The sequence below is a fragment of the Malaya genurostris genome, chromosome 3 (genome assembly GCF_030247185.1).
Source record: "Malaya genurostris strain Urasoe2022 chromosome 3, Malgen_1.1, whole genome shotgun sequence".
NCBI classification, from domain to species: domain Eukaryota; kingdom Metazoa; phylum Arthropoda; class Insecta; order Diptera; family Culicidae; genus Malaya; species Malaya genurostris.
In genome coordinates this window covers 64,071,048-64,087,690 of record NC_080572.1, presented here as the reverse complement: position 1 = coordinate 64,087,690, position 16,643 = coordinate 64,071,048, and the positions used below count along the sequence as shown (strand labels likewise).

Genomic DNA, 16,643 nt, shown 5'->3' with positions numbered 1-16,643 from the left:
TTTATAATAGTATTGTAAAAACTTGTGTAAATCCGCTGCATTTAATCAATTTCTTTACGCGAATTTTGAAAGCTGAAATAATGTAAAGTTATAATGCGTCGTGGTTACTTAGGTAGTCATATCGGCTCCAGTAGTCCACTCATATACGAAATCCATTAGTTAGAGTGAGATCTGCAGTCTATGTTCAATGAATTCAATGTTCATTTCAAGCTAGATTATGGTTGTCACAAACAATTTCTCCCTTCAACATAAACAATGATCTCTGTTTGATTTGAATCAAAATTTTGGTCTAACCAATTTTGGTCTAATATATTTGTTCCGGCTGAGTTTATTGTTGAAATAAACTATTTATTCTTGTTGATTCAATCCTGATATATATTTATATCAAGGAAAAAATGGTTCAATTTATCTATGAGCTTATTTGTGTAATGAATTTTTGTTCCCGCGGATAAAGTTTGTACGCGTTTCATAAGTCAAATTTTATCTGCTTCTTTAATTTCCTAGAGGGTGTTCAACAATTCAAATGTATGTATTGACAGTTAAGAATATTTTTAAAATTTGCATAGCATTAGATAACACATTTTCTTATAAAAAAAAAAGGAATTGTGAATAACCATCCCAAGTCACTTGAAGGAAACTTGTTTGCTTCTGAAGATTTAAAATAAGTCTGACGCGCCTTTCTCAAACAAACCATCTGGCGAGTTCAAGCATATAGGGTAAAGTGCTATAATATGCCCTCCTTAAGTATACATTGAGATATTTCCAAGGGGAGAGTCGCTTAACACAAACTATATTGTGCCTCTAAAAAAAACACGTGATATACTGTGAGCCTAAGTCTGCCACTCTGTGCCCCTAGAAACAGCTACTTGTCATAACTGGGCGCTTTGTGTGCCGCAACTGTGAAACTGTATGAAAACGAAAGTGCCAATATTGATAAATGCACCAACGCATTGTGTTAATGTGTGATTGGCAAATTGTTCTAAGCGTCCTCCCCTTGGATATTTCTATATGTACTGATATATTTTCGCCGAGAATGTAAGTATTTCTTTGCAATACGCCTGAGGAACATAATTTTCAATGATTCCGGTAGAAGTGATGAGAATTGATCGATACAAACACATGTTCCAAAACGACCGGCATAATGCACCAGCAACCGTATAATATGCCTTACAACAAATCAGTGGTATGCCCCACACCAAGAGACATTACGCACCACAACAATGCTTCAATATGCCCCTTGAAATGTCGATATAGAAGAAAAACAGATAAACAAAATATTTGTTACATCAGAATTGCATAATCAATTAATTACAATTGAAAACAAACATTTTTGATCCTCTCAACGCTACATTTTGTTTTATTAATCGTTATAAATCTTTAAAATAATATTTGAATCGAAGGTGGGGCATAATGTCCGTAGAGTGACTGTTATGAGATTTTCGTATATCAAAGAAATGGCTTTGTGTCTCTGGATGTTTATACTGTAAATAGAGAGTTTAGCACTACTAAAAGTTCATTGATAAGTAGCAACCGACCATTAGACGTGTTATACTGTTATAATGCTTGTTTAGTTGAAGCAAAACCTTACATCGAAAAGCTGCCAAATGATATTTGCAGGTTTTTCATATTTTCCAGCAAACGAAAACTGCCCAACTTGCATAGCAGAACGATCTTACGAAAATAGGGACGCTTCATAATACTTTCCCCTATAGCTATATGCTTCATCCATGTACTGGATGTTATGGTTGGAAGATTGAGTAATTGACTCTGCTTACATATCCGTCCCACCATTTTTGTTCGGTAACAGCTATAGTAAGAAGGTGAATGGATGAGTCATATCGGGGCTACTATAAGTTTAAGTTCTTGAACTGATGGTGGCTTCACTTCTCGTCACATCACATAAATTCTTCCATTTCAGTGAAAACTGAATGCTAATTTCATTCATTTTTTGCACATGTACATTATTTTATGATTCCAGGACCATAAGTCAGATCGGGTTTCAGTTCAAAAGTTGATTTTCACAGTGATTGATTTTCATAGAACAATCACTGCAAGTTCCGGAGTTACGGTTTATCGATCGCTATTGGGCTCTCGTGTAGAGAGAACTCTCTCAATATAAACAACAAACTCCAATTATAGAAAAAAAAATCGAAAACCTTGGATAAAAGCAGCTGAATCGGTAGTAGAGAATTTTGCACAGACCCTAATGGCTGGAGTAAACTCAACAGTTCAAAGTTTCTTCATGCAGCTAAATTAAGTAACTATAATTAGTTTTAAGGTGAATAATAATGCAAAATTGAATGACAAAAAATCTTGGATTGAACTAATAGCAAATTTGTTTTATTTCAAATTCAATCTGTCCAGATTTTGCGCGAACAAACCTTACTAGTATCTGTGTCGGTTACTACATATTTCGTCACATTAGTGGCCAAACTTTTTGTATATTATGGTGAAATATTTTCTAGAGCATGGAAGACGTAGACCGGTATTGCCAAAATGAGTTTACGTTTGTGGAAATCGATCTAAAAATCTCCGTCGATATGAACTGTACATTTTTCTTACATACTCATTCATTTTGAAGGAAAATCACCCAATAATCTTAACTAAATCAGATAAATAAACTGTTCAAAATTCAAAATAATCCCATCTAAAAGCGCACAATCTCTTCCAAAATTTTCTAGATTCTCTAATCCTTCGCAATTTATCTCAAATTTTCTTAATCCTGACATAAGGACTAAATCAAAACGAATATTTTTTTCTTGATTCATGAAAAATAATCACAACCTAAGAATTTCATACCTAGAAATGATGCCTTCATAGCACTTCAAATGTCTAAAATAAAGTGAACCTAACTCATTACCGAAAAGCATAAACCGTAAAGCAATTATTTACAATCGTTTCACACTTGTTGAGTCAAAATAATACTCGAGTAACGTCAGGTTTTCTCTAAAGACTTGTATGTAAAGTGTGCAATTATTTCAACTCATGAATGAAGCACAATTTACAAAACGAGAAGCAACGTTTTGATCGGTGTTCTGCCATACGTGCAAGAGTCTGGTCGAGGTCACCGTTGAGGGTCGAGGATTTTTTTTTTCACACTTTTCATTCGTTTACCTTTAAACAGATAATACGCTAATGACCTAATCATTTCCGAGTGCAATTTTCCACATTGCTAAGACAGGAAAATATCACCCACATACAACTTAGCTGAACGAACTAATATCATCACCAACAGTAGAAAGGTTCGTTTCGTTGTCACATGTATATTGCAAATCATAAAACATTAACTGTTTTCTTCAAGGGGTATAAAACAACATCCCACTCAACAACATTGTCAGTCTAGGATCGGCTCGGTTTCGGTGTATGAATCGACTGGTACGAAAGCAGTAATGATAATTTCGAAACATTAATAATTATTTCGTATACTCGGAGTGTTGGAAAACTGGAAAAATAATACGGAAACAGTGAATATGAAACAGTTTAATAATCCAATCACATTGGCGATTGTATTAACTAGTGTTCTTAGTAGACACGTGAGGTGCATTGCAAACAGCAACATCGGTTCGACGATCAGTACGAGCACTGAAAGATCTCAGCAACTGAAAGATTTGAAAACGGATGGAACCAGCAGCTTTTGGAGTCCACACCCGGAGTATTACCACGAAAGAGATAGATACAACCGTCCGGATCGTACGGATTTCGTTACATCGTATGGGAATTATGATAACAAATATGGCAGTGGAACGCCAACTTACGGGAACAAGGATCGACTAGGATACAGTAAGGACAATTATTGTTGTGATGGATTACGTGACATTCTATGTAGAACATTTAACCAAACGGACGATCGAAACATTCGAAAACATTGCGTGCTAAATTTTTAAATGTTCGCAGACTGGTTTCTAGAATTCTGTGCAAGTGAATTTTTCATTTTTAAGACAATTTCATGCGACTGTAAATTTGGTCAAATGCTTAAAAAAATCTTAGGTATTTCAAAAATATTCACGAAAACCTCCAAAAATTGTTAAATTTGTCGCGGCGAAAAATTAGCCTGTTAACTCATTACAAATAACTCATGCAAGAACAGGGTAAAAATTGAGTGAATACTTAGGTTCAATGTATAATGAAGACAAACACGAGAAAAGGTCCTAAGTTCAAGTGAGAGTTTCTGTTTGTTTAATTTCTCTTTCGATTATTACGATCATATCCTTCTCCCTAACTCTTAACATAGAATAACAACTAAACTCATCGACTTTCGATCTGTACACGCAGAAAAAAAGTTTAGTATCGTATAATTCGAACGATTTCAATAATGCAGATAGTTTAAATTCGTCAACTGCTTTGAAAGTTATTACTTCCGTTTGAATGATGTAACAAAATGAAATCTTAGCTAAAGTTGTGGTAAATATCACAAAATCAACTAGTACCAATGTCTGATTCAATGAAAATGTTTTAGAATCAATAATCTCTGGCATTTGATTCAAGGACGAAAAATTTTAATCAACATCCATGAATTAGAACCTTAGACTCAGTATATTTGATTCAGTTTAATTCAACTTGTACTGTAACAAGCATTTGATTCAAATAAATTTTTGATTTGTTTCAATAAAATTTTGAAATTTTATGGATTTATACTTGAATCTAATATACATTATACTAAATTTGATTCAAAAAGCGTTTTATTTGATTCAAACCATTGTTTGAAGTTGACTTAAAGACTCAATATATTAGAATCTAATGTGTTCTATTTTTCTGCGTGTAATTGTTGGAAAATACAGGGATATGCCGTAATAACTGAAAGAGCACTTGGGACCTTTTCTAATGTTCATCAAGTAATAACAAGAAAATTATGCACATGCAATAAATACAATTGTAATTATTGCTGTCGTAATAAGCCACGACGTACTAAGATTATCTTCATATTTTAATTGGCAATGCCAAATCACAATTTATTTGTTCATTATATACGTAGTATATACGTCGATACGTAACATTCTGCCAAAAGCGGCCCTTACACGGCATTAAAAATGTCATTTTAATAGTATGTTCACATTAGCGGTGATATCAAGTGATATACAGATATAATTGATATCCGATGATATCATGTGCGATATCACTTGATATCCCATACAATTTGATGTCAACGCGTATCACCATTTTGGCATGATATACAAGATATCATGTACGATATCATCTCGAGTTGTCAAAAATCGCAACTAGCAACACGGATAATGGCATTGAACGCACTTATTTATGAACGTCACTTTGAGAGTGACAATAAACAATCATTATAATTTCGAATTTTTCAACGAATACTTGCGTTCGGAGACCATTAAATGCAAGACTTAAATTATTGATGGAATCGTAGGAGAGAAAAGCAATATTTTTGATCTTACTCCTAATGGGAACATTCAATATGACAACTTGATTGTCAAACGATATCATTTCGATCATATGTGAACACTTCCACGTGATATGCGTATCATCTCGGTATATCAAGTGATAGGGTAACAGAGGTATTTTGGCCCACTTTAGGATTGATTTTATTTTGGCCCACTTTGAATAAATATTCACCAAATGTTGTAATATCTTTGAAAAATCCTTCCGCAATAGGTAATTTAATGTGTTTACCTTCAAATTTATGTAACATGAGTTACTTCGCATCAATTAAATCCGATAAAATCGATAAAATTTGTTAGGTGGGCCAAAATATATGAAGTGGCCAAAATACGTCTGTTACCCTATAAGCGCTAATGTGAACATGGTATAAATGATGACTAACTAATGATGTAATTCAAATTTGTTAGAAATTTCGTCATTAGTGCACCACTACACGTTCATTAAAATGATATTTTTTTTACTAATGACATTTTAATGACTCGTGTAAGGGCCGCTAAAAAGTCGCATTAAAATATTAACACGGAAAAGCATTACGTGTAATTTTACATCGAAAAGCATACAGATGAATCGTGTGTTGCTGAATATTGAATATTTCTATTAATGACGGCCAATAAGCCACCTGTTAATATTCACGTTGAAAAGGTACTGCATTGCAAATGCAGTTCATTGTTATGACTCTCAGTGAGTAGCAAATTCTTCACAGATCCTCTCCAAAGTGCAAGGCAGCTTATGGTCGTTATCTGCATTTACGCAGCCAGCGCAGATTGAAAAATTCTAATTATCAGGGCATGCTTAGACATGCTCAGAAGTGTTCTATTTCTAGCCAGCATGCATGAAAATAATACGTTGTTTTTTTTATTGTGCATACCTACTTGAGAAAGGAAGAATTGTAAGTTTGATGCATGATGCTACTAGAAACGAGTAAACATCTACATTCCCAAGTAACAATTCAAATGCCTTATGGTTTTGATTATAATTTATAGGAGTTTTGTAATTGATTGTTCAATCACTACTTGTTTTATAACAACCAAAATAAGTGTCGCTTTTGACAAGTAGTATCATAGTTTTTGAAGCTTCTATAAAACCTTTACCTAGACTAACAACTGGACTAAAAATAAATCAATTTGTACTAGAATAAAACCATGAAAACGCTCTTAATATTGCTTTAAAATTTTTTCTTTAAAACATTATTGTCAGTTGAATTCTTTCATAAATCTAGTTTGTGTGTGCGTGTTCATTGGATGACAGTTTCACTCAGAGCAAATTTGAGAGTTCTTAAGTACATTTATGACACTCTTTTTGTGGGCTATTTGATTTATTGCTTCTTAGATTAAGTGTAATTTGCATTAAAGAAAATTTCATGGCCGCCATTATGATGTTATTTGCCGTAGCCTTTATTGACATCAAATAAACTTCGAAATGCAAAAACGAGGAAGTATGATGGACTTTTATGATTCATTTTCAGAACGTATGCACAAGTTTTATCGCCACGAAATAGTTTTATACAAAAAAGACGATGAATCACATAAAAAAATATGCATAAATCATGGAGACTTTCCCAAAAACAGTATTTATGTCAAGGCGATTAGTTATAATTCTTATTTTTATCCATACATTTACGATAAAAATAAAAGCGCATGAAGTTTTACGTTCGGTAAAAGCCTCAAACTTGTAAATAAAATCCAATAAATTCTTATTGCATTCAAAGCAGACATGACTCACATATAGTCAAGAAAAATATGATCAAAACGACAGTTTATTCATAGCGGAATTCATTCCATCCAAATAAATTTAATGTTGATCGTAAAGCTGGTTTCAAAATTTTCTTGAATTTGAAGTTTTAACGCAGCTTTATGCTGATTCTTCTGTTTGCTTTATAAACCTTATGAAGAATGGTCCACTTGGCAGGAACATGCTCTTATAGAGGTTTTCAGTAGGCTTTCGTGGAGTTTAAATTTTTAATACAAGATTTGTTATGTAGCATTGAAGATAGCTACAAGTATTTATTAATATTAAAAATGTTACTTGAGATTCCCACATACATCACCGGAAGGGATAGTTAGTTAGTGAATGTCTTACCATGTGCTTATTGTTCTGGGTGGCGAACTACCGAATAAGTTTCAAAGTTTTATCGTGTTAATTATTGTAATGTACTTTCGTCTGAAAATATGGTACATGAAACGATTAATTTCCGTATTTCGAAAAATCGCGAATAAGGGCCGACCTCTCATTCTTTCGCGTTTTAAACATTCTCGGTTTATAAAATTCCTACAATAGTCGGTATTCACGATAAGAAAGCAATGTTTTTTCTTGGCTATGTATTTATTGCCGCTGGATATCCCACAGCCTTGTTCTGTGCGGAGCCCTCGAGGTGATTGTTACCGATACGAATTCAAAACAAAAATGGTCTTTTCAAGTCGGAATAGAGTAGCTTATATAACGTTATAACAGATTCAATACAAATTACTTGACAATACCTATAAAATAGAGTATAATTAAAGTATAGAGATTTATTTTACATATTCGAAACAAAATTCAATTTTGATTCCATCTTATTAACTTATTAACGAAACTTATTCATTAAATTGTAATAAAAAATATTTGCTCATTGTTACTTAAAACATATAGGTATTACATAAAGATTTAATATAATGCTATACTTCTAATTATTTGTACTACAATAAGTATTTCTTTCTGAAAATTTTATTTCCAGATTCCTTCAATACTGGCAGCGGAGGATCGTACTACACTCCGGGAGGTGTGTTTGACCGAAAGCAGGTACCTTATGGCCCGCCTCAACCTGTAGATTTATCTCCATATGGTCATGATTACGAAAACAACTACGACTACAATCCCCATGGTTATGGGCACAGTTTTGGTCACCCATACGGCAATGGAAAGGTAAAATTCATAATATGAGAGAAAAACTGTCATACTTTTGTAATCAATCAATGTCTCGACATGATTCAATGAAAGTTGGAAAATATGTTTTTGATGAAAAACGTCGTAGTTGATTCACAGAGAACAGACTAAGGCTGAATAAAACTTTCTTTAAAAAACTGTGTGAAACATACAAGTGAAAACCTAAGACAAGACCTGACATCTGGGGGGGGGGGGGGGGGGGGGCTGCTTTTGTTCCAAAACGAACCATTTTCTGATTGGCTGATTTTGATGTTGCTACCTGCACATTGTGAACAGAAAAAACTTTTGCAGGGATCGCGCGCAATGATGCCAAGTATAAAGAAAATCAGAAAACAAGTATATTAAAATGTATAATTTTAGCTCACCAATGAAAATGAAATTTTCTGATAATGTTTCACTTTTTTTCAATCTCATTTGTAATAAATGTTTATAGTGGCAGCACTATGTAATTGAAATCTTCATCAAGCCGTTTTTCTTCTTAGTGAATTAAAGTGTAACCGAAAAAGATTTGTTAAATTAGTGTAAACTCGAAAGTGTGATTAGTTTTTCGAAAAGAATGAACTGTTGTGTTCCACACTGTGGTCGCACTAAGCATTTCTATCCAAACCTGACTTTTTCCGGTTTTCAAAAGATCCGGTAATACGACAACAATGGATTCAATTCTACGTTCAACATGAAATATTTTGTGTTTTGTCATCAAAGCTCAATTATTTGTTTTTAAGCATTAATATATAATAAAGAAATGCATTCACCAAAACATTTTTCATGTTTATTTCAAATCAAAAACCTAAAGTCTAAAAATTTAAATGTAATATTTTTTCCCAGCATAGCTATTAAAAAATCTGTAAATATGGCTACACTGTAGTCGATACGTTGGTATTTATTCTACAGGGCGAAAATGAAGAGAAGGATGATTCGGAAGAAATAATAAGAAGCCAGTTGTCAGGTCTTGTCTTAGGTATTTAACTAATTATCCTACTACCAGAGATCAGCGGAGACATAGTTATGATTACAATTGAACTGACGAAAAGGGTTCCAATCTACTTTTTTACAATTGCCTTATTGCTCGTTGTACACCATAAGTGGGGAATATTGACTTCAAATAGTTTTGTGCTACAAGCGTAATACCTCAGAAGCAAACAAACCCGAACATTCAATTCACTCCCACCTAAATACAAATGTAAGCGATGCCAGATCTACGATATCTCCATCCGTTGCAGAGTTGCCATGTTATTTTTTCTGTCTCTGACTCGAAAAAGTATCTTGCTTTGTCTATGTCTAACTTTGTACAAAGGATATTTTGACCGGCCTTCATTTTCAGAGAGCAAAAAAAAGGTCCCACCACCTATTCTATAGAGGCCAAAACCGTAAAGATCTGGTGAGATCTGACCAAATCTGGGAAAATTTGTAAAATCTGGCAAAAAAATCTGGTTACACTCTTACCAACCGCTGCCTAATTTTTGATCAAAACCTACCCAAAATCAACTAAAGTGCATCTACCCAATTTTGGGTAACGAGTGATGACCTCAAAATTTAGGTAACTGAAGGTTTAGTACAAGTGTTATACCATAACAAAGCATGCTACCCATTTTTACCCATCAACTCAATTTCAAGTTTGAGTAGATAATCACCTAATTTTGGGTAGCTTATAGAAGAGCTCGACAATGAGTGATTTCTCCTCAAAAAATAGGTAGAAATGATTTTCAGTGTAATTAGAGTGCGAGAAAAATCTGGTAACCTGGCATCGCTGATCCGTGGATTTCTGGTTATAGCATCACTATAATTTATAGTTATAGCATCACTAGGAATTTTCGAACTACTCGATTATTCAATATTCGAGTATAATTTTGAACGTGATCAATTGAAATTTATTCGATTATCTGGGTTATTGATCGATTACTCGATTATTTTTTCGATTATTACTATGGGATTTTTTTTAATGATCGATAATCGAATATTAAAATATAGCTAATCGATTAAATATTTCTCGATTATCTGGGTTATTAATCGATTGCTCGACATCCCTATTTGTCGTATATTTGTATCCTGATCGGGAAAGAGTATGTGTATAGTCGAAGCGCAATCCGTGGTTCTGTGCGCTTAGAATCGCGTTTTCACCTGAGACAAGACCTGACAACTGGCTTCTTATTATTCCTTCCGAATCATCCTCTTCATTTTCGCCCTGTGGAATAAATACCAACGTATCGACTACAGTGTAGCCATATTTACAGATTTTATAATAGCTATGCTGGGAAAAAATATTACATTTAAATTTTCAGACTTTAGGTTTTTGATTTGAAATAAACATGAAAAATGTTTTGGTGAATGCATTTCTTTATTATAATTTCTTTATTATAATGCTTAAAAACAAATAATTGAGCTTTGATGACAAAACACGAAATATTTCATGTTGAACGTAAAATTGAATCCATTGTTGTCGTATTACCGGATCTTTTGGAAACCGGAAAAAGTCAGGTTTGGATAGAAATGCTTAGTGCGACCACAGTGTGGAACACAACAGTTCATTCTTTTCGAAAAACTAATCACACTTTCGAGTTTACACTAATTTAACAAATCTTTTTCGGTTACACTTTAATTCACTAAGAAGAAAAACGGCTTGATGAAGATTTCAATTACATAGTGCTGCCACTATAAACATTTATTACAAATGAGATTGAAAAAAAGTGAAACATTCTCAGAAAATTTTCATTTTCATTAATGAGCTAAAATTATACATTTCAATATACTTGTTTTCTGTTTTTCTCTATACTTGGCATCATTGCGCGCGAACCCTGCAAAAGTTTTTTCTGTTCACAATATGCAGGTAGCAACATCAAAATCAGCCAATCAGAAACTGGTCCATTTTGGAACAAAAGCAGCCCCCCAGATGTCAGGTCTTGTCTTAGTTAAATACAAGAAAAGTTCAATCCTCGTTGTTATAGCTTGGATGTATGTATGATGTGATGTACCCATTTTACCGAAACGTGTTCGGAGGAAACCTCAGTTTTTTTGATAAATAAATAAAAGTGAATTACAAAACTCGCTACGTTTGACTGAAGTTCAACAACAGAAAATTCAATTGGTCATTGTATCCAACGGTGGTTTTAAACGAATTTTCACTTATTAATTTTTTCAACTTTTTTGAAAAAGTTTATACTAGCTTGGATATCCGTTACCTGTGGTCCAACGACGCTAAATCTTTGTGGTTCAACGCTAAGTCTTTCGATTGTTGTGGCTCAGTATCCAATAAATCATTCAACACGAGACATGTGTTGGGCCGAAATTGAACGCTTTTTTCCAACGTAGGAATATTTGTATCACTTCGGTATTAAACTGAAAGCAAACAACACATTTTGACTACCCTTCCACAAATTGTTCAAGTCATAATCCAAAATTTTTAATTTCTTTTGCCAATCATAGGAACTCACTAAATCTTTTATTCTTCCGTTGGCTGGAGCCGCTTTACTTGGAATCGCAACGGCACTCGTAGCCAATCCAGTATTACTACATTTAGGAGCAGCCGTAGGAAAACGAAAGCGTCGAGACGTCACTAACAATGCGCACAATATTGCTTATCAAGCATGGCTGATGCAGCCACGAGCACCGGATGCATCCAAAAATTGAACAAACAATACTAACTTCAGTTTGAGGCTCGAATTATTATAGGACAGAAAATGACTAGATGGATGGATAAACGCAACATTTCACAATGGCGAAAAAGAACCATTGGTACCTCGATTCAGTTTAAGAATTAATTGTATGTATTTATGTAGTGAGAGTTTAAATTAAGCATAATATTTTAAATTATGTGATCCCCTTTGAAAGTGTACATCACAAACGAGCAAATGAAAATAATTTTATCAATATGTCAAAATATAAATTATTTGAAAAAATATCATTTGTAATGTTATTTATTTGATTCTGACATTGTTGATATTAAAGCTTCAGTCACAAGTAAAGCCTTTTCAGCCCTTTATTAATGATAATACATATCTCACTGAGAACAGAACATCCAAGCTAGTACAAACTTTTCAATATGCGAACGAATTTGGACGAATGAGTTACCATTGTACAAATCTCGAACGCAAGAACCCATACTGGATTACTGGGCTGCTCGAAGACCCTCTTGATTATTGCTTCTTTGAACAACCGTAAAATGTCTTACACACATTGAAATCTCTACTTGAATGTCTGTTCTCTATGCCTATCATTAGAATATTATTTACTTCCGTAATTCCGGGATTTCTGTTTTTGTGAAAATTGTAAAAATACTTGACTTGTGGTTGGGATAAGGTAAACTTGTGGTTGGGATAGGCAAACAACGTTGAACTATTCACTGCAAGAAAGAAAGAAGGTTGAAAATTAATAAGCAATGATCGTAGAGAAGCCGAATATACAAACCCAAGTAACCATATGCATTATAATTCAGCATTATTTCGGCTTCAAAAAATTGTGAAAATAAATTGATTAAATGCTACTGAATTGTAAACATAATTATAATGGTGTTATAAAGCTGAAAAGGGCGATAATTAGACTCTTCTAGGATCTGACAGATTATACATTATTAATTCAGATATAACGTAAATATCTACTTTATCGATGGAAACAATTTCAACTGTAGATTTAATATGCCATGATGCAATAAGAGTGCCTAAATAATGCTTTGTAAACCAATTCAAATGTTAAAAACCTGTTTTAATCCACCTAGTGGTGTAATGATGCCTTTCTCATATCAATCATACTATCATCACAGACAGACATGACAGTATGAGTAAATTCTTATAAAAATAATTTTTCGTGATGCACTAGTTCCACCTATATTGTACTGCGCGAACTATTTACTATCTGTACACCCCTTGTGTTATGTAAAAGTTTTTTTACTAGTTGGTTTCCCCTCGTTTGTCAACACCGATCAGCTGCTTGCAGGGATGCCTGATTTCATCAGAATATTTGAAAATGAATCGTCACAATAAATTATTTGATTACGTTGATAATATATTTAACTTTTTTCGCGATGTTGGAAGGTAACCATTTATTTGACTCAACGTTGTTCATCTAGACTATTTTTTATTGTGTTGGTAGTTTTCACCCGAAATTAAGTGGCGGAAGACCAGAAGCAAGTAAATATTGTAACAAAACGGGTTCGATTTTGTATTGCGTTGGATGATGAGAAGTAGGCACAATTATGTATATAGTTTTGGCAATATGTATTAAATCTGTATCCTGCATGAAATTCGCATGGACGTATACAAATCAATACATTACAGGTAATTCTGTATGAATGGCAACTCTGTTGGTAAATGAAAAAAATAAACACAGTCTAGATGATAGACAGGATGTTTTTGATAGGGTAACGTGGCGCCATCGTGACACATGTGAGTACTGTCCCAAATAAAGGAATATTCGAAATGACCGTTAAAATGATTGAAGAATCTAATTTGAGTGTCCTGTCTGTTAGTCTGTGCTATCATACCTATATAATACTGTGGTATTCTTCAAAATTATTCTTCTTCGTTTCTTAAAAGAATAATCGAAATAGATTTGTTTGACCGTCTACTGATAAAAACTATCAATTGGAAAAGATTTGAGGTCGATTTAGAAAACTTTTTAAGGTTTTTCCCCATTTTCAGTGATGGTGTACTATTTTTTAACACACTTTACCCTATATTTCCGGATCCGGAAATCGGATCCGCATGAAATTCAGGAATAATGCATCGGACCACAGGACCTTTCATTTGAACCTAAGTTTGTGAAAATCGGTCGCGCCATCTATGAGAAAAGTTAAAACACATATTTTCTCTTTTTTGCACATTTTACCCCATAACTCTCGAACCGGAAGTCGGATCCAAATAATATTCAGGAATTTTGTATGGGACCTCAAGACCTTTCATTTGAATCTAAGTTTGTGAAAATCGATTCAGCCATCTCTGAGAAAAGTTAGTGCACTTATTTTCACAATTTTTTGCACATTTTACCCCATAATTCCGGAACCGGAAGTCGGATCCAAATAATATTCAGGAATTTTGTATGGGACCACAAGACCTTTCATTTGAATCTAAGTTTGTGAAAATCGGTTCAGCCATCTCCGAGAAAAGTTAGTGCAAAAAAAACGTTACATACACACATACGCACATACACACACACACACATACACACACACAGACATTTTACGTACTCGACGAACTGAGTCGAATGGTATATGACACTCGGCCCTCCGGGCCTCGGTTCAAAAGTCGGTTTTCACAGTGATTGCATAACCTTTCTATATGAGAAAGGCAAAAATCTATTTAATGTTCAACATAAACACATGAATATTAGGAGCTATATGTGTAGTTTTATATTTTCATTGTACGTTGTAATAACTCCAGTCTGAATAAATTTTTTCCATTAACTGGGCTCGAACCAATAACGACCGTGACTTTCTGGCTTCTTAACTGGCACCTTTCACATGGAACTGTAAATGAACTTGATAATTTGCACTGTTTGTTCAGAAATAAGAATCGAGCTATTTTGGCTTCAGATCATTACATTGTTTTTACATATTACTTATGTATTACTGTTCTGAAAAAAAAAATCAATAAAATAATCTTGGAAAACTGTAGCATATTAACAGTGTGATTGAATTCAGAGATGCCAGGTCCTCCGACCATTTTGTATATCATAAATTTCCAATGCGTTGTACAGATTTTCAAAATAACAGAATACAAACAGACATAGATTCCTTAAACTCTCTAAGATTGCTTGCGAAAACGTACAAAAAATGTTTTTCCATTCCATTTCATATTAGTGATAAACACAAATTTTTGAAAAATGTCCTGGCATCCCTGATTCAACTGAACTAATGAAAACAAATGCTAAGTTATCGATCATCAACTTAACGCCCACAGTTGATTTAGAATTTAACATTCATCGAGTATTGCGATATTTTTGAACTTTTCTTCTAAAATTTCCACTTTTCAACAGCATTTGCCATTTCTTCCGATTATCCATTCTGCTATTTTTTTCAACTATTTACTGACTTACCGACAGATTCTAAAAATAGATTGGAAATTTGCATATAGTATAGCTTTTAATGAAACGCTATATTCAACACCAAAGCGTCGGCTTCGTTCGCACCCGAATATACAGACAAGTCCGAATACTTGAACGATTATCGAACAAAGGCGAAGAGAAGCGAACGATGATCATTGGCGTTCGTTCATTTTTGATATTCGAGCAACATTGGGCACCACATCGCACTCCTAGTGATGCCAACTGCCTCCCAAATTTTATGCATAAGAAAGTATTACATTTTTTCGAATACAGTCTGGATACCTAAAAGAGCAATTTAAAATTTTTGTTATCTGACTGATTAGTAAGTAGTTGAACACTCAAGACGAAATGCAAACAACTCCGAAAAAAAAAACAGTTTATTTGATTTAGCGTATTCGTACAATCAGTGGCAAATCTAGGAGAATCTGCGCCCGAAGCAAAACATGATTTGCCGCCGCATCGTTGGTTAGTGAGCAGGTTAGTTAAGAAAAACTTTGTCGATGCTCTTCTTGTTTTGAAACCACATCGATAACCACTGGACAGATTGTGGCGATATGTCACACTATGTCATATATGCATATCTGACTGGTTGATAAGTAGTTGAACACTCAAGACGAAATCGAAACAGGTCTGGAAAAAATTAAATAGTTTATTTGATTTAGCGTCTTCTTAGTGAACAAAAAAGGGTAAAAAATCCAAAAAATACTCTGGAGGGGTTGATGGCAAAAAATTAAATTTAAAAATTGAAAACATTTTATTTCGCCATTGTAGAGTGAGATATGAATATTGAACGCCTTTTGAATTTCTCATTATAAAATCATAAAACGTTTGAATAGTATTACCTAAACATATTGCAAGTATAATAATTTCGATTGTATAGTGAATAAAGATAAATACAAATTGTTCATTCAAGGTAATAAGAATTTTCTTTGAAAATATCTAGCATCTCTGCCTCCCTAATAGGTGACTAAAAAGTACTAAAATCTATTATCGAACCCGATAAAATCCAAGCGGAAGTAGGCAGTCATCGATCAATTAGTTTAAGTTATGAGTAAACTTTTTGAATGAAACATTCTAGTAAGAATTATATTTCATAGCAATGATGGAAAACTAAGCGAATATTCAAAACCAATTCGTTCCTTTAGTTTTACTATTTTTCCTCGTTTTCTGAACAGACGCATTTCTTTGTAATTCTGATTCAGACACTGAAGATGCCTAGAAGTCGAGCTAGAAGTAATAATCTAAATACGAACCTGCCCAGGCTACTATGGAAAATAGTAGAACTATTG

General features: G+C 33.7%; 1 protein-coding gene across 1 annotated transcript; it reads left to right on the top strand.

Annotated features, from left to right (window-relative positions):
* Positions 1-3,133: 3,133 nt before the first annotated feature.
* Positions 3,134-13,056, top strand: LOC131438788 (uncharacterized). Its single transcript, XM_058609052.1, has 4 exons — positions 3,134-3,242; positions 3,302-3,780; positions 8,114-8,301; positions 11,743-13,056. The coding sequence occupies exons 2-4, from the start codon at positions 3,471-3,473 to the stop codon at positions 11,944-11,946; spliced, it is 702 nt and encodes a 233-aa protein (XP_058465035.1). The 5' UTR covers positions 3,134-3,242; positions 3,302-3,470; the 3' UTR covers positions 11,947-13,056.
* Positions 13,057-16,643: the final 3,587 nt, after the last annotated feature.